The sequence below is a fragment of the Rhinoraja longicauda genome, chromosome 5, assembly GCF_053455715.1.
Source record: "Rhinoraja longicauda isolate Sanriku21f chromosome 5, sRhiLon1.1, whole genome shotgun sequence".
Classification (NCBI taxonomy): Eukaryota; Metazoa; Chordata; class Chondrichthyes; order Rajiformes; family Arhynchobatidae; genus Rhinoraja; species Rhinoraja longicauda.
Genome location: NC_135957.1, coordinates 25,552,208 through 25,571,840, shown reverse-complemented (window position 1 = coordinate 25,571,840; position 19,633 = coordinate 25,552,208). Strand labels below are relative to the sequence as shown.

The 19,633-nt window shown below is 47.7% G+C and overlaps 1 protein-coding gene across 1 annotated transcript in view; it reads left to right on the top strand.

The window, feature by feature from the left end:
- Nucleotides 1-19,633, top strand: part of ddx43 (DEAD (Asp-Glu-Ala-Asp) box polypeptide 43) — a 59,505-nt gene that overhangs the window by 34,704 nt on the left and 5,168 nt on the right. Inside the window, exons 10-15 of the mRNA XM_078400033.1 lie at nt 1,479-1,579; nt 1,918-2,005; nt 3,868-3,995; nt 16,891-17,000; nt 17,844-17,982; nt 18,887-18,974. Of these exons, the coding sequence (XP_078256159.1) occupies nt 1,479-1,579; nt 1,918-2,005; nt 3,868-3,995; nt 16,891-17,000; nt 17,844-17,982; nt 18,887-18,974 (654 nt within the window). The remainder of the gene's footprint in view (nt 1-1,478; nt 1,580-1,917; nt 2,006-3,867; nt 3,996-16,890; nt 17,001-17,843; nt 17,983-18,886; nt 18,975-19,633) is intronic.

Here is a 19,633-nt window from a genome sequence, read left to right as displayed (position 1 = left end):
GAAGAGAGCATGGGCAGGGTAGTGTGGGTCTTTGCTGCCTTCTTGAACCAGTGCTTCCTGTCCCTGTAATGGTGGGGAGATTTGTTGTTCTGGCACCACTCAACCTGATTATGGTTCACCTTCCAAAACTCGTCGATGCCTGTTTTGTGTCCAATGATGGTAGTATTGTTCGTAAATTTAAAGATTGATTTGGAGCAGTGTCTCGCTACAAAGTCGCAAGTATAGAAGAAAGCACAGCTACAGCCCAATTTGAGTGTTTCCATCATTTTGTGTTTTATTCTAGATTTCCACCTTTTGCAGTTTTTTAGTGTTCATTGCATAAGTGCATGTTGTTGAATTTTTATTGAGCATATGGCTGGCTTTGGGGTTTACAATAACATTTTGGGGTTTTCGCTTTTAAGTCATGCAGAAAGCACCTATCCATCTTTCTGGTTAATTTATGTGAAATCCATGCCTGTTAGGACTTTAAACTCCCTTTCCTCTGCTATGATGTTGCAGTAAAATAGCTGAGTGAGGATCATCATCCAATATGATGTGGCAGCCACTAGCTACTATTGGATGTAATGCTACCATAATTTGGTACTTGTTCCTTGTGACCAAGCAAAAACATCTCACCAGGCACTGACCACTAGTAGATATTGAATTTCAGAAGGTGGCTGCCCTCATTTCCAGCCTCTAAGTAAATCTTGATAGAAGCTTTGAAGTTCTCAACCTTAATGCTGAGCGTTGAATGAATGGTCCACATTGCCCTTTAAGTTTCTCCCTGTCTGATTAATCATTTGTAAATTTTCAGTCCTAGGCACGAGAGTCACCTCGCAAAATCAGAGATGGTAGCCAATTTATAAATATAGAAATAACTAGTAACATTTCAGTGAGGCAGTATGTTGTAGGTGGCATTTTACGAACATTTCTCTGAAGAATTTTGGCCATTTTCATTATTTTAAAAAGAGATTACAACAGAAGACTGAAAAGTAAGTAAACTTTGTCCAAGAGATCAAGGCTAGGGAAATACAAAACTCCCTCCAGCACTTCATCTTGTTAACATGATTGTTTAATTAACTTTCTGCCAACTGGTTAGCATGCAACAAAAGCATTACACAACCTCGGTATACGTGACAATAAACTAAACTACTGGTGGCCAGAGGTACAATCCCTTCTTTCCCTAAGGAGCGCATGACAGTGAATTGTGTAATCAATTGATTAATTAAGTGAAAATAATTTCATCCCAGATGATAATGTGGGGGAGTGGAGTGTCACAGTGGGGATTGTAAGAATCGTTTATGCAGATACTATTCAGTAACCATTGTAAAGTTGGACATTTTGGCACTTTATTTCTATCTTGAATGTGTTTTTGTGTTGCAATTGGAATTTGGCCCAAGTAGACCAAGGTCACACAACCATAGGAAAGAGCCATAATGTCCTGTGCCGCGCAAATCTATAATTTCTTTCTGTTAAGTTGATCTCTTCTTCCTTTAAAGGTCTTGGATGAAGCTGATCGAATGCTGGATATGGGATTTGAACCTCAGATTATGAAGATCATTTTGGACATACGACCTGATAGACAGACGATTATGACTAGGTAGAAAATGGTACCTGATACACTCACAGTAACTTTCTGGCAAAAAGAAAATCAAGCCAACATAATTGATGAAAAGGTTTAAAGCACACTTTCCTGTGCTCAATTGTTTGGATGTAGACAGATGTGAGGGATTGGACAGTTTGGCGATAAGAGGGGGAGCCCTCCTTACCCATGTCACACAATGCTGCTGCCTATTTCGTTCAGGGAACTGATGAAATGGCTCCACAGTTTGAGACCAGCCTTGCTTGCCCTTTACTGGAACAGTTTAATGGCATTAAATGACATGCTGAGGTAGGAACACCATATAGTATTGTTCACTCTTTTCCCCCCCTCTCCAGTGCAACGTGGCCTGATGGAGTTCGGCGGTTATCAAGATCCTATCTGAAGAATCCGATGATGGTTTATGTCGGAACCCTAGATTTAGCAGTGAGTACATGGAAACTAATTTTAGTTTCTTCAGTTCTTGGTGGGGAAAAAAGTAATATGATTTGCATTGTGGCAGCCGCATTATGCATGAGCACATTGCTTATAAATGGAGACTTTGCAAGTTTTGAAGTTTGTAAGCAGGTTAAGTCTTTGTTGTACCATCACCAGGATGCAGAGTGTGTACAAAACTGTACATGACCACTGATTACATTGCAGGGGTATTATTAAAAAAAAAGCTAAGAAGCTGGAATGCTTAGGGCGGCATGGTGGCGCAGCGGTAGAGTTGCTGCCTTACAGCGAATATAGCGCCGGAGACACGGGGGTCGATTCCTACTATGTGTGCGGAGTTTGTACGTTCTCCCCGTGACCCGCGTGGGTTTTCCCCGAGATCTTCAGTTTCCTCCCACACTCCAAAGATGTACAGGTATGTAAGTTAATTGGCTTGGTAAATGTAAAAAATGTCCTTAGCGGGTGTAGGATAGTTAAAATGCGATGATTGCTGGTTGGCGCGGACCCAGTGGGCCGAAGGGCTTGTTTCCGCGCTGTATCTCTAAACTAAACTAAGCCTAAAAGGTGTTCATAAAATACAGAGACAATGAGTATGAAGACAGAAGAAAAAAATTGCTATCAAAAATAAAGTCGGATATCTGACCAGCGTGTTCCTATTTTGGAGATTGCAACTTTGCCAGACCAACCCAGGGATCTCATGTGTTTAATACAATACAATACAATACAATATATCTTTATTGTCATTGTGCCCAGGGGTACAACGAGATTGGGAATGCGCCTCCCATACGATGCAATAATTTAAGTAATTAACAGCAACCCAACGAAACGAAACAGTTGGAACAGTTTTTAGACAGGGTAAAGTGCAAGTTGATCTATGCGTTGTGGCCATCCGGCTCAGCAGGACCGGTTCATAGCAGCTATGGCCCTGGGGATGAAGCTGTTCCTGAGTCTGGAGGTGCGGGCGTAGAAGGCCTTGTATCGTCTGCCCGATATGTGCATGTGTCTCATGTTAATGTTTACAATCCATGGCACAGTGGATTGGTTTCTTATTGTTACTTATATCAAAATACAATGGAAAAATGTTGTTTTACCTATATCCCGTCAAATCAAATCATTCATGGGTACAGGCTGCACAGAAGTACAACAGGTAATGCAAAGAGAGATATCGATTTGGAAGAGAGATTTGAAAGAATATAACTATTGTACTGGATGATAGTTGTCATCTCGTGTTCCCTGAGCGTTGAGGGAAACATTACTAAAAGATGCAGTTATATTGTTATACATGGTAACTCGAGCTGCAGTCTGTGGAACTTGAACAAAGCCGAGCACCCCTTGCTACTTTGCTCCACACTATGGGAATGCAGTGTAAATCATGGCCCTCCTGGTGGTGCACTGGAAGCTAGTATAGGACTCGACCACCTTCCTTGCTGTGCAGGCCCTTGCCTTCTACTCTCACAGCATTGAACCGCCCTGGGGAGCACAGTGAGTATTGGGGATTGTCAGTGATTGCTCCGTGTTGAGAGACAGTCAGAGAGGTAATGCAAATCCCCAGCAATGGCCTGCACTCCTGCCAGTCACAGTATCTTTCCATGCTCCAGCTTTGAGCAAATAAATTAAAGCACGACTAGCCCCTCTGCTCTGAATCACGAGGGAGATTCATTGTTATGTTCCTGCAGAGTGGATGTGTCTTCTGTGTAAGTATAGAGGGTAGCTCTCTTTCAGTATTTAGATTGGATGCCCAAGATTGCTGTGAGCCCAGTGTAGACAAATACTAAATCAACAGTATGAATGTGTCTATGTAACAGTCAAATCAGGCGAGTATGTAGAGTGACATTTAATCATGTCTCTTGCAGGCAGTCGAGACCGTTGAGCAAAATGTATTGGTTATCCCTGAAGAAGAGAAACGAAGCTATACACTTCACTTCATTCAATCCATGAAGGCTGAAGACAAAGTCATCATTTTTGTTGGAAGAAAGATCATGTAAGTATAGTGGCAAGTGTGAGAATAGTTTTTCTTTGCCTGTCCTTAATTTTAGTGCCCAGAATTTTACAAAGGCTGATTTTGCACTGATCCCGTATCTCATCCACTTTCCAACCCAGTTAGCATATCCTTTAATATATTAGAGTCAAAGAGTGATAAAGTGTGAAAACAGGCCCTTCAGCCCAACTTGCCCACACCAGCTAACAATGTCCCAGCTACACTAGTCCCACTTGCCTGCGCTTGGTCCATATCCCTCGAAACCTGTCCTATCCATGTACCTGTCTAACTGTCTCTTAAACAATGGGATAGTCCCAGCCTCAACTACCTCCTCTGGCAGCGCGGTTCATACCCCCACCACCCTTTGTGTGAAAAAGTTACCCCTTGGATTCCGATTAAATCTTTTCCTGTTCACCTTGAACCTATGTCCTCTGGTCTTCGATTCCCCTACTCTGGGCAAGAGACTGTGCATCTACCAGATCTATTCCTCTCATGATTTTGTACACCTCTATAAGATCCCCCCTCATCCTCCTGCACTCCATGGAATAGAGACCCAGCCTACTCAACCACTCCCGATAGCACACACCCTTTAGTCCTGGCTACATCCTCGTAAATCTGTTCTGAACCCTTTCAAGCCTGACAATATATTTCCTATAACATTGTCCCCAGAACTAAACACAATATTCTAAATACGGTCTCACCAACGTCTTATACAGCTGCAATATGACCTCCCAACTTCTATACTCAATACTCTGACTGATGAGTCAAAGTGCCAAAAGCCTTTTTGACCACCTTATCTACTTGCGGCTCGACTTTCAAGGAATCATGCACCTGTACTCCTAGATCCCTCTGCGCTACAACACTACCCAGAGGCCTACCATTTACTGTGTAGATCCTGCCCTTGTTCGACGTCCCAAAGTGTAACAGCTCACACTTCTGTGTTAAATTCCATCAACCATTCCTGTGCCCACCTGACCAATCGATCCAGATCCTGCTGCAATCTTTCACAACCATATTCATATCTGCAAAACCACTCACTTTTGTATCATCAGCAAACTTGCTAATCTTGCCCTGTATGTTCTGATCCAAATCATTGATGTAGATTGCAAACAGTAACAGGCCCAGCACTGAACCCTGAGGCACACCACTAGTCACAGGCTTCCAGTCCGAGAAGCAACCTTCCACCATCACCCTCTGCTTCCTTCCATGGAGCCAATTTGCTATCCATTCAGCTATCTCTCCTTGGATCCCATGCGATCTAACCTTCCAGGGCAGCCTACCATGTGGAACCTTGTCGAATGCCTTACTGAGATCCATGTACACAACATCTACAGCTCTGCCCTCATCGACCTTTTTGGTCACGTCTTCAAAAAAATCAATCAGATTTGTGAGACACGACCTCCCACGTACAAAACCATGCTGACTATCCCTAATCAGCCCTTGCCAATCCAAATGCCTAAATAACCTATCCCTCAGAATACTCACTAGTAACTTTCCAACTACAGATGTTGAGCTCACTGGCCTATAGTTCCCAGCATTTTCCCTGCAACCCTTCTGGAAAAGAGGCACAACATTTGCCTTCCGGCACCTTTCCTGTATTTAAGGATGACTCGTATATTTCACCCAGGTCTCCCGTATTTACCTCTAGTTTCATTTTTTTTTTTTTTTCATTTAGAGATACAGAACGGAAACAGGCCCTTAGGCCCACCGAGTCTGCGCCGCCCAGCAATCCCCGCACATTAACACTATCCTACACCCACTAGGGACAATTTTTACATTTACCCATTCAATTAACCTACATACCTGTATGTCTTTGGAGTGTGGGAGGAAACCGAAGATCTCGGAGAAAACCCACGCAGGTCACGGGGAGAACGTACAAACTCCGTACAGACGGCGCCCGTAGTCAGGATCGAACCTGAGTCTCCGGCGCTGCATTCGCTGTAAGGCAGCAACTCTACCGCTGCGTCACCGTTCCCGCAATGTCCTCAGATATATCTGATCAGACAGTGGAGATTTGTCCACCTTCATACACGACAGTACCTTCAGTACTTCTTCGACAGTAATACTGACTGCTCTCAAGACATTTCCATTGACTGCCCCGTTCCTCCGTCCTACAGTCTTTCTCCTTGGTAAAAATACAGAGGAGAAATACTCATTGAGAACCTTGCCCATCTCCTGTGGCTCCACACAGAGGTCACCGCGTTGATTCCTGAGAGGTCCCACTCTCTTTCTAGTTACCCTTTCCCCCTTATGTATTTATGAAATCTTTTGGGATTGTCCTTAATGCTACCCGCCAGAGTTATCTTCTGGCCCCTTTTTGCCCTTCTGATTTTCTGGTCTTACTCCTTAGTTCCCGAAACTCCTCCAAGGATGCACTTGATCCCAGCTGCCTATACCTGTCCCATGCATCCTCCTTGTTTTTGACCAACACCTCAATTTCCCTCATCAGCCAAGCTTCCTTATGTTTGCCTGCTTTGCCCTACACTCTAAGGGGGACGTATATGTCCTGAACTTTCGTCAGCACACTTTTAAACACATCCCACTTGGCCGATGTTCCTTTCCCCTCAAATAACCTGCTCCAGTCAACTTGAGCGAGACCTTCTCTCATACCCTCAAAGTTGGCCTTACCCCAGTTGAGCATTATAACACATGGAGCCTCTCCTTCCCTATCCATAACTATATTAAACCTAATCGAACTGTGGCTCCTCCACACACACTTCATTAACTTGCCCTTCCCAATTACCCAATACTAGATCTCAGCGTTGCCTCGACATGCTGCTTAGGAAAACTCTCCTGAACACTTTTGAGGAGTTGCACCCCATTTAAACCCTTCACGCTATGATTTTCCCAGTCTATATTGGGAAAGTTAAAATCCTCTACTACAACAACCTTATTTGACCTGCAGCTGTCTGCAATCTCCCGGCACATTTGTTCTTCTATTTCCTGGTGACTATTCAGGAGTCTGTAGTACACCCCCAACAAGGTGACCATCCCTTTCTTGTTCCACAGCACCCATATAGCCTCATTCAATGTAATGTTACCTTTGATCACTACCGTGACATCCTCCATAACCAACAATGCAACCCCCCCCCCCCTTCCTCTTTTTCCCTTGCCCCTGTCTCTCCTGAAGCTCCTGTACCCCATAACATTGAGTTGCCCATCCTGCCCCTCCCTTAACCAGGTTTCAGTCATGGCTTCAACGTCTCAGTCATTATTACCGATCCATGCCCTAAGTCAGGCCCCTTGTATTAAAATACGTGCAGTTGAAACCAACCCTCCTTCCTTGTTCTCTGCCTTTCACCTGCCTATTTTGTCCACTAACCTTTCCTACACCACCCTCCATACCAACTTCTAGCCTCTCACATGCCTCTGTCCTGTATGAGATCCCACCCCCCCCCCCCTAATCTAGTTTAAACCCTCCTATGAAGATTTCTTGCCTTAATACTAAATGAGTGACTGCTTATCCTGAAACCAGGCACCCTTGACCACTGACGTCAAATATGAGCAAACGTCCTTAACTTGCAGAGTAAGACTTAATCTCATGATGTGGTCTTGGTGTCCCTAATAAAACTGAATTGAGGCACAACTCTCTAAGAAATGGTACCAAGCATCAGGGAAGATTATTGTGATTATTATTTAAGCCCAGTCATTTTCGCCCCAAGTCACTACACTGGGAGATCCTAAGGGCCATATTGTAGATGTGACCATCATCATCATCAATGACCGATATCATCAAGTTAGAATTCGGGAATGTTTGCCAACAATTCCACAACACACAGTTCCATTCAAAAATCCTAATATTTGGATCAGTCGGTGCCCATGTCACAAATGTAGGGCAAATTTAGGCTTGGCTTCCTGAGCAGTAAAATAACATTTGTCAGGCTGTGTCAATGTCCATCGAGGGAGGATGTTTAATCAACCTTCTGACATTTAACAGCTTTACTGTTGTTGAACCCTCACCATTAACTTCACAGATGATCGCTATTAACCAGAAACTAGACTGGAGCAGACAAATGATTCACCTGGTGGCAAGAGCAGGGGTGACTCATTCCCTTCCGCTCCCATGTCTGCACATGCTTCGTGCAGCTCCAGCAACGTTCCAGACACCATCTAATCCAAATCAGCCCATCTAGTGAGCATTTATCCAGCATTCTAAGCATTCCCTTCCACCACCACTGATGTACAATGGCTGTACCGTGTGCAGTGCAAGCAAGACGCACATAAGCAACTGCCCAGGGTTTACTGCAGCTCCTCCCAAACCTGCCATCCTCAACCACCACCATGGAAAAGCCATCACCAGTAAGCTCCTCTCTGGTTGCACACCATCCTGACTAGGAAGTTCCTCACAATTACTTGATCATCACTGGGTCAAAATCAATGAAGTCCTTTACTTCAGAACCATGAGAGAACATTTACCATAAGAACGGCCGTAGGAAAGTTAGTACAAGGCAAAAGCCGATGTCTTTGCTTGATGACCCCATTTGCAAGAATTGTATTTTATTTTAAGTAGTTGTGTTTTCATAACAAATTGTACTGATTTTCTCTCTCATCACTACTGAATTGAAACCTAATTGCTTAAAATATTCAACTTGTGTTTTATGCTAATAAATTTCCTGACAGACTTGATTCCCGTAGATTAAACAGAATTGCCTTTGGCGGTGACGTCGTTGGCTTCTGAGAAACCCAACATAAAGCTTTTCTATTGCTTTGTAACCTGAAGGTCGAGTGAGTCACTCCTTTATGTGCTTGAATTCGCAGCCTGATCTTTCTTTTCCCTTTCTTTCTTTCTTTCTTTCTTCTTCTTAGGTGATCCCTCTGGATCTAGGATGACTTGCTCCTTCCTCACTGGTTTTCTGGATTCTGAGGTGGCTGATGAGGCCAAGGTGGGAAGTGCAGTCTCTTCCAGAGATGGGGCAGGTAGTGGCTGATTGGGTGGGCAGGTGGGTACTTTGTGAGGTGGCGTGCTTCTTGGGCAGGGCTATTTTGTGCCCCTGATGCATCCCAAATGCTGCTTTTCCATTCTGAATTGTGATCAGCTAGAAGAGTTCTTAGAAGTCGATGAGGATGTTGCTTTTTTTTACCCAAGGAAGCTTCACGATCACCCTTGAATCTTTTTCTCTATCTGATAATGTCCTACCACACCAGATCTTAGGATAGAGTGTTTGAGTGAACTAATGAGGGCATCATTGTGGGGATCTTGGGAAGGAGAGAAAACACTGACCTTGATTGCTTAGCTGATAATTTTGTGCATTTGGTATTGATATTTTTCCAGTGCCTTGATATGACAGCAGTAGATAGTTCAAGTCTCAGAAGCACATAGGAAACAGGGATCACCGTTGCCTGTAGGACCAAGAGTTCTGCGCCATGTTTTTATCTTCAAATAACCTTTTCCTCAATTGATCAAAAGGCTGTGCTGTAGTGAGTCCAGACGAGTGGTTTTATCTAAATCCTTTATTAGTATAAAACCCGTAACAAACGCGACAGACTTCTTTCTGGACAAACACTAACTTCACTTACTAATCTAATCTCTAATCCAACGTTTGGCGCCAAGCATTTAAATACCCCGCGCTTCCTCACCCCGTGACCGTAACCCAATCCGAGGGTTCTATTACCTGGCCAATCCCTATGTCCCTACATGACCCCCCCCCAGAACCCTCGAAACCATACCTCACGGGCGGCCGAACCTCCCGCCCAGAACGTGTACGGATGGGGGAAACCGATACCCCCAGCGTGACAGGAGGCGGGGGGGACGCCGCCACTGGAGGCGATGGGGGGTCCACTGGAGCGGAGGGTGCAGGTGACGTGGGGCACTTGATGAACAACGGCAGCCCGGGACCAACCATAGGCGGCGGAGGCCCAAGGGGTGGTAAACTGGGCGCCGCTGACGGGACCAGTCGAGCAGCCACAGGCCGGCCCCGGCGCGGCGGCTGAGCCACTGACACGGGGAGGTCCTGGTCTAAATGGGCCGGCTTGAGACGGGACACTGAAACCAGCTCCTGACGATTTCCTACCTGCAAGGTGAAGGTTACAGTTCCTCTTTTAAGCACCTGGAACGGGCCCTGGTAAACCGGCTGAAGAGGGGGACGGTGGCAATCTTTCCGAAGAAACACGAAATCACAGCTCCGCAATTCTGAAGGAACGTGAACTGCTGTGCTTCCGTGACTAGAGGTGGGGACTGGAGCCAGAGAACCCACCCGTTCCCGGAGGGAGCCCAAGACTGAAGTGACGGATGGCGGCAAGGCGGGAGTGGAAGGGAGAATATCGCCCGGCACCCGCAGGGGCGAACCGTAGACGAGCTCGGCCGAAGATGTGCCCAGCTCAGCCCGCGGGGCCGTACGGATGCCGAGGAGGACCCAAGGCAGCTGGTCAGCCCAATCGTAGCCAGTCAGGCGAGCACAGAGGGACGCCTTCAGCTGCCGATGGAAACGCTCAACCATCCCGTTGGCTTGGGGATGATAGGCGGTGGTCTGCTGTAATCGAGCACCATAAAGCTGCGCCAGCGCGGCCCAGAGAGACGAGGTGAACTGGGCTCCCCGATCTGTAGTGATGATAGCCGGGACCCCGAAACGAGCCACCCAATGCAACAGGAGGCCGCCGAGGTGTCCGACAACGGGAGCGCCTCCGGCCAACGAGTGAACCGATCAACCACCGTCAGTAGATGAGTGTAACCCCTAGAATAGGGCAATGGACCCACCAAATCCACATGGATGTGGAAAAAACGGGCGGGGGGAACCTCGAATGTCTGGTGCGGAGGCTGGACATGACGATGGACTTTGGAGGTCTGGCACGGAATGCAGGCGCGTGCCCAGGCTGCCACCTGCTTCCGCAGGCCATGCCAGACAAACCGGTCGGCCACCATGGCTGAAGTCGCCCTGATGGACGGATGTGCCAGGCCATGAATGGCCTCAAAAACCTTACGCCGCAGAGCGGCAGGCACCACCGGGCGAGGGCGTGGGAGAGTAACGTCGCACCACAACTTGGTACCTGTGGGGCCACACGCCACCTGCTCTAAACGCAGTCCCGAGGTTGTGGAGGCGTACACCGCGGCAGTTCCTTCCAGGCGTTGAGCCTCCGCTAGCTCCTGGAAATCCACATGTTTACCAACCACGGCTACGGAGGGAATGGCCGGCCGGGACAGGGCATCAGCAACGGCATTCAGCCTACCCGCAGTATGACGGACATCGGTCGTAAACTCCGAAATGAGGGTTAGGTGCCGCTGCTGGCGAGCCGACCACGGATCAGAAACCTTAGCAAAAGCGAATGTCAAAGGTTTGTGATCCGTGTAGGCCACGAAAGAACGGCCTTCTAAAAAGTAACGGAAGTGCCGGACTGCTAAATAAAGGGCCAGGAGCTCCCTATCGAACGCACTGTACTTGAGCTCCGCTCGAGAGAGCTGCCTGCTGAAAAACGCAAGAGGCTGCCATTCACCGTCAACCTGCTGCTCCAAAACCCCACCCACCGCCACGTCTGAGGCGTCCACCGTCAGAGCTGTGGGGGCGGAGGAGCGCGGGTGCACCAGCATGGTGGCATTGGCGAGGGCCTGTTTGACCGCAACAAAAGCCGTCTCCGCAGCTACGGACCATACCAACTCCGCGGGGTTACCTGCGAGACATTGAAAAAGGGGACGCATAACCCGAGCTGCTGCAGGCACGAACCGATGATAAAAATTGACCATGCCCACAAATTCCTGCAAGCCCTTGATGGTAGTCGGGCGGGGGAAAGAGCGGACCGCGTCCACCTTAGCTGGTAAGGGAGTGGCACCGGCCGGAGTAACCCGGTGACCCAAAAAATCCACCGCGGACAGGCCGAATTGGCACTTGTCCGGATGGAGAATCAGGCCATGGTCTTGCAGCCTCTGGAACACGGTGCGGAGGTGGACCAAGTGCTCCTGGACCGAACGGCTGGCAATCAAAATATCGTCTAGATAAATAAAGACAAACGGCAACCCTCGACCCACCCGGTCCATCAGACGCTGGAATGCCTGGGCTGCATTTTTAAGGCCGAAAGGCATACGCAACCACTCAAACAGTCCGAACGGGGTGATGGTCGCTGTTTTCGGAATATCCGGCGGGTGGACCGGGATCTGATGGTATCCCCGCACCAAATCAATTTTTGAAAATATTGTCGCCCCCTCCAGGCTAGCTGAAAAGTCCTGAATGTGTGGAATCGGGTAGCGGTCCGGCCGTGTTGCCGCGTTGAGTCGACGGAAGTCACCACATGGTCTCCACCCCCCAGATGCTTTGGAAACCATGTGCAAAGGGGATGCCCACGGACTACTCGAAGGCCGAATAATTCCCAACCTCTCCAAGTTTAGGAACTCCTCTCGCGCCCTGGCCAGCTTGTCGGGTGGGAGGCGCCGTGCCCGGGCAAAAACCGGCGGCCCTTCGGTTGGAATGAAATGGACGACCCCGTGCTTCTCCGAAGGTGAATCAAAACGCTGGACGAGGAGCTGCGGGAAGTCGGCCAGGACCGCATCGAACTGACCAGGAGCCGTGGTAATGGACTGGATGACTAGGCTGGGTGGGGCGGCGCTTGTAGCAGCCTCTGGCCCAGTATCCCGAGGCCGTACATCAGCCGAGGGTTGTAGGCCCCTCCCTCGGACGTCTGCGACCAAGGAAAACGCCCATAGGAAATCTGCCCCCAATATGGCCTGGCCCACATCCGCAACGATGAATTCCCAACGGTAAGTCCTGGACTCGAAGGACAAGGACATGGCCCTTTTACCGTATGTCCGGATGGTGCTACCATTCACTGCAATTAGGGGCGGGCCCTTTTCCCCCCACTCGAACTTCACAGTCATAGGGGGGCACAATACTTACGACCGCTCCCGTATCCACCAGGAAAACGATCCCGGTACTCTGATCCGTAGCGTAGAGGCGGTGGTTACGGCCAACCGAGACTGCCTCTACAGTCGATCGGCCCCGGCGTTTCCCGGAAACGAACACGGGGATCTACAGCTTCGTGCCTCGCTGCCCCACCGTCGATGGAAAGAGCACCAGCCACGCCTATCCGGCTCTGTTGGTCGAGCCCGCTGCCAATGAACAGGCGCCGCCGCCCTCTCTTGGCGGGCCGGCTGCGCAATAGCGGCCGATGCGTCGCTCTCCCGGCCGCACTCCCGACTGCCGCTGGGCCTCGAGACCCGGTTAACGGAGCCGTCTTGGGCGTTGCGTTCCCTCACGAGCGTGTCTACCTTCTCGGCGAACGCTACCGGATCTTCAAAAGGGACGTCCGCCAACACCAACCTGACGTCCCCAGGTAGCTTCTCCCGGAAGGCCGCCTCGAATATCATGCACGGCTGATGGTCGCCCGCCAAAGCCAGCATCTCGGACATCAGCTCCGACGGCAGCCGCTGCCCCAGGTCTGGCAAATGGAGGAGCTTCAGAGCCCGCTGGCTCTGGGCCCAGCCGAAGGTCCGCAGCAGGAGCTTCTTGAGCCCCACGTACTGGTCCGTTTGGGGTGGACTGGTCAGGTATCGGCTGACCCGCGCAGCCACCTCCGCCTGCAGACAGCTCACCACATGATGGTACTTCTCCTGGTCTTCCTCCACCTTTTTGAGATGGAACTGTGATTCTGCCTGCACAAACCACAGGTGCGGCTGATGGGCCCAGAACGGCGGTAGATGGATTTCGCCCGCGCTCGCTCCCGCCTGCGACATGCTGCTGCTTTCTTCCTACGTTCGAGGTCACCAATGTAGTGAGTCCAGACGAGTGGTTTTATCTAAATCCTTTATTAGTATAAAACCCGTAACAAACGCGACAGACTTCTTTCTGGACAAACACTAACTTCACTTACTAATCTAATCTCTAATCCAACGTTTGGCGCCAAGCATTTAAATACCCCGCGCTTCCTCACCCCGTGACCGTAACCCAATCCGAGGGTTCTATTACCTGGCCAATCCCTATGTCCCTACAGTGCAGGCATATTGAAAGTGAATTTCACCATCAGTACCTGCTTTCAGTGAGGTGAGATGCGAGAATTGTTCCACAATTTCTAGAGTCTCCGTCGACCTTTATTGTCAGAGGACAGTGTGGTGCTGTGGGGGAGGGGTGGCACCTTGGTAGAGAAACTTGGTCTTGTGGATGTTGCGCAAAAATGCACTTCCTCTCATCTGACAATAGACGAGAGACAATAGGTGCAGGAGGAGGCCATTCGGCCCTTCGAGCCAGCACCGCCATTCAATGTGATCATGGCTGATCATTCTCAATCAGTACCCCGTTCCTGCCTTCTCCCCATACCCCCTGACTCCGCTATCCTTAAGAGCTCTATCTAGCTCTCTCTTGAATGCATTCAGAGAATTGGCCTCCAATGCCTTCTGAGGCAGAGAATTCCACAGATTCACAACTCTCTGACTGAAAAAGTTTTTCCTCATCTCAGTTCTAAATGGCCTAAACTGTGGCCCCTTGTTCTGGACTCCCCCAACATTGGGAATATGTTTCCTGCCTCTAACGTGTCCAACCCCTTAATAATCTTATACGTTTCGATAAGATCTCCTCTCATCCTTCTAAATTCTAATGTATACAAGCCTAGTCGCTCCAGTCTTTCAACATATCACAGTCCCGCCATTCCTGGAATTAACCTAGTAAACCTACGCTGCACACCCTCAATAGCAAGAATATCCTTCCTCAAATTTGGAGACCAATACTGCACACAGTACTCCAGGTGAGGTCTCACTAGGGCCCTGTACAACTGCAGAAGGACCTCTTTGCTCCTATACTCAACTCCCCTTGTTATAAAGGCCAACATTCCATTGGCTTTCTTCACTGCCTGCTGTACCTGCATGCTTACCTTCAGTGACTGATGCACTAGGACACCCAGATCTCGTTGTACGTCCCCTTTTCCTAACTTGACACCATTCAGATAATACTCTGCCTTCCTATTCTTACCACCAAAGTGGATAACCTCACACTTATCCACATTAAACTGCATCTGCCATGCATCCTCCCACTCACCTGTCCAAGTCACCCTGCAACCTCATAGCATCTTCCTCACAGTTCACACTACCACCCAGCTTTGTATCATCTGCAAATTTGCTAATGGTACTTTTAATCCCTTCATCCAAGTCATTAATGTATATTGTAAATAGCTGCGGTCCCAGCACCGAGCCTTGCGGTACCCCACTAGTTACTGCCTGCCACTCTGTCTCCTTTTTCTGTTCGTTTACTTATTTATCTATTTATTCACTTCTCTATGTTCTAGTAATCCCTGTAAAGCGTCTTTGAGTGTTTGAAAAGCGCTATATAAATGTAATGCATTATTATTATTATTCTGAAAGGGACCCATTTATCCCCACTCTTTGCTTTCTGTCTGTCAACCAATTTTCTATCCATGTCAGTACCCTACCTCCAATACCATGTGCTCTAATTTTGCCCACTAATCTCCTATGTGGAACCTTGTCAAAGGCTTTCTGAAAGTCAAGGTACACCACATCCACCGGCTCTCCCCTGTCAATTTTCCTAGTTGCATCCTCAAAGAATTCCAGAAGATTAGTCAAGCATGATTTCCCCTTCGTAAATCCATGCTGACTCGGAACAATCCTGTTACTACTATCCAAATGCTCTGCAATTTCGTCTTTTATAATTGACTCCAGCATCTTCCCCACCACTGATGTCAGACTAACTAGTCTATAATTTCCCGTTTTCTCTCTCTCTCCTTTCTTAAAAAGTGGGACAACATTAGCTACCCTCCAATCCACAGGAACTGATCCTGAATCTATAGAACATTGGAAAACGATCACCAACGCGTCCACAATTTCTAGCGCCACCTCCTTAAGTACTCTGGGATGTAGACCATCAGGCCCTGGGGATTTATCAGCCTTCAGTCCCATCAGTCTACCAAACACCATTTCCTGCCTAATGTGGATTTCCTTCAGTTCCTCCGTCACCCTAGGATCTCTGGCCACTAGAACATCTGGGAGATTGCTTGTATCTTCGTTAGTGAAGACAGATCCAAAGTACCGGTTCAACTCGTCTGCCATTTCCTTGTTCCCATAATAAATTCCCCCACTTCTGTCTTCAAGGGACCCACATTTGCCTTGACTATTTTTTTCCTCTTTACATACCTAAAAAAGCTTTTACTGTCCTCCTTTATATTATTGGCTAGTTTACGCTCGTACCTCATCTTTTCTCCCCGTATTGCCTTCTTAGTCATCTTCTGTTGCTCTTTAAAAGAGTCCCAATCCTCTGGCTTCCCACCTTTGCTTTGTTGTACTTCTTCTCTTTTATTTTTATGCTGTCCTTGACTTCCCTTGTCAGCCACGGGTGCCTCTTACTCCCCTTGGAATCTTTCCTCCTCTTTGGGATAAATTGATCCTGCAACTTCTGCATTATTCCCAGGAATACCTGCCATTGTTGTTCCACTGTCTTCCCTGCTAGGGCCTCCTTCCAGTCAATTCTGGCCAGCTCCTGCCTCATGCCTCTGTAATCCCCTTTGCTATACTGTAATACTGACACTTCAGATTTTCCCTTCTCCCTCTCAATTTGTAGAGTAAACTGGTTCAGTGAACAAGTCACTGTTATCCATGAGCCCTGCCTCTGAGTCAGTGCAAATGCAGGCATTATCGGCATACTTCAACTCAACTGCTGATGTAACTCAGTGGTTTGCAATTTCACTGAGTTTTTGTGAACTTCCAGTATTAATGCCATTGAGACAAATGTTTAGGCAAGAGGAAGCAACCAAACGTTTGTTAATTTAAAATGTGCCATTTTACTCTAGATGGCAGCAAAGGGACCAATGTTGCCCTGGATTGCCATTTAACCTGTGCAGAGATGTGGGTAGAACATCACTGTACTACTTACCTATTTGCATTTCAATGGGTACATGGGTGCATTCAGAAAGATGGCCTGTTTAGTCTGAGTGTGTTGGTGGATGGCAATTGATGTAGTAATTTGTTTTGTTCCAGAGCTGATGACTTATCAAGTGATTTCAGCCTGCAAGGGATCCCAGTGCAGTCTCTTCATGGTGATCGGGAGCAGTGTGACCGAGAACAGGCACTCGACGATTTCAAAGAAGGTATGTTGAAGGCAGCTTTCTGAAACCATTGATCATTTGGGGTTCACGAGTACAGATACTGAATACTTACGAAAAACAATGGTGGAGTAACTCTGCAGGTCAGGCAGCATCTGCAGAGGGAATGGACAGGCAATGTTTTGGATCAAAACCCTTCAGATTGATTTAGGAGGGGGAGAAAGATGCAAAAGAGGTGAGAGCGGGTCAAACTCTGGAAAGTGGTAGATGGATACAGGTAAGGGGGGTTGATGAGCAGATGGGTGGACAAAGGCTAGAGATGAAAAGGAGACAAAGGTATCAGATGAGAGGAGTGAAATATATAATGGATTTATGTAGAAAGTGACGGGGGTGGAAAAGGGGGCAGAGTAATGGGTGAGGGGTTTGCACTGGGGTTGGGGGAGCATACAAAAAAGGGGCGTTTAGCTAAAGTTGAGGAATTAATTGGATATACCGTTGGGTAATAAGTTACCGAAGCAGATATGAGATGTTCCTCCAGTTTGCGTGTAGGAATGTTTAAGATAATGTGTAAGCGGTCTCCGATGAAGCTACGAGAATCCAGCAATCAGGAACAATCTGAATGTTCTTCCATCCCTAATCAGCCCCAAAGAAGAGGTATAGGAAGCAATGGTGACCTGTCCATTGTGACCCAAACTGTGCACAAGCTTGGAGAGGTGAGGAGACTGTTTGGGGAAGGGCATAGGGGCAAGAAGAGGGATTGAATCCATAAGAATGCGTAGGGTGTGTGTCTGGAGTGGGATAGGAGGGCAGAGTGCCGTGGGACGGGTAGTTATCTATAGTATGAGGTGTCTATCCCTTTTAAAGAACGCGAGCCTCTCTTCTTCGCAGGGAAGGTTCGGATTCTCATTGCAACGGATCTTGCTTCACGTGGCCTGGACGTGCACGATATCACCCACGTGTTCAATTTTGATTTTCCTCGCAACATAGAAGAGTATGTGCACAGGATTGGACGGACTGGCAGGGCAGGGTAGGTGCAGCTCTCACTATCGAGTTACCCAGTGCATCCTCGCCATTCTCTTAGCCTGTTAGGTTGTACATTCTGCCACTCACGTGCTCTGCAATTCCCCCCCCCCCCCCCCACCCCCACCCCCACCACTTCTCTATTCTTGCATTATTGTTGCAGAAAAACATTGTTGGTACCCTTGTCCCTCCATGCCTCTACTCCCCAGGTCTTCCTTGCTACTCAGTTCTAGATGTAGAATTTGGGGACGATTCCCAAAATATTTATGACCCCTGGAATTTGATTGAAGTCATCCTGTACCAATGTTCGGTCAGTAAATGAGTCTGGCTGGTGCTTAGCAACAGACGCCCCTTACTTTATTTGCTGGATTAAACTGAACCTGCTTAAGAACAAGTGCTGGAGGAACTCGGCAGGTCGGGCAAGATCTGGGGAGGGAATCGATAGACAATATATTAAGTTGGGGCCCTTCAGATTGCTCATGCCCATTCCCTTGAGTATATCCAGCTTCTTCAGTTCCTCGTGACTCCTTTAACCTGCTTAATACCTGTCCTTTATTCTGCCTCCATACTGATCTTCAAGCTGTTGTTCACCCTCTCTTCAAGGTAGTTTAGAACCACACTTACATAGTTAAGCAACTTCCCTACCGAAGTACAACTCTAACCCCTTTGGTTGATGGTCTCATCCTTTACTCGCCGTATGTTTAGTACCCGCTAATTCCCGAGGGTTATCCTTGTGCAAATACCAGCATGCTGTCCCTTCAACTAGGATAAGGAATACCTGCCTTCTCCACTTTTCCCTGAGGGACAAGTGGTAACCTTCCTTTTAATGCCGTATATGTCTCGCTTCCAAATGCAAATGCTCGGAGTGTTATGGATTACTGTGTTTTAGACGTGTTCTCTTCTCTTTTCAGTCGTAAGGGAGAAGCTATAACTCTTATTACAAGGAGTGACTGGAGATTTGCTGCAGAGTTGATTGCCATTCTGGAGCGAGCGTGTCAGGTACTTTTCTGTATTTTGGGTGGCATTGCTGGTCGGTGATTCACTGAACAGTTTGGCACGCTTCCCTGTTGCATTGCAATAAATAGGTGAAGGGGCTCCATTTCGATATAGGCAGAATACCAGCTGCGGTACAAAGTGGTGCATCAACATTGCTGAAAAGCTTAAAAGGGACATCTGCTTCCAACACACTGGAAGTACCCCTTTTGTCAGGTGTATAGCTGAGGAAGACATCTTCAGCCTGGCATGGTACCATTCCTCAGCCACACAATATCATCCAATCCAATGATTCAGTCAATAGACAACAAATGACAATCAGTCATGATGATCAGAAGTGGATGTATCCACCATTACAGGGTGCTGCAACGCTTGGAGACGCGTATTTAAATATTGGACACTTGGGGCAGAGAAGGCTAAACGGTGACCTGATAGAGGACATTAAGGTTATGAGAGGATTTGATAGGCAAGATTGACAAAATGTGGTTTGATTTACGAGGGAGATCAGTTGTGACTGTAAATGTAATATGGCAATTAATAAATCCAATGAACATAAACCATCTGGAGAATGGTGTGAATTTAGAGCTTGCTGCCATGATTAATAGTTGAGATGAGAGCAGAGAGGAAATAACAAACTGAAGATTTCACTGAGAGTGGTCTGGGAG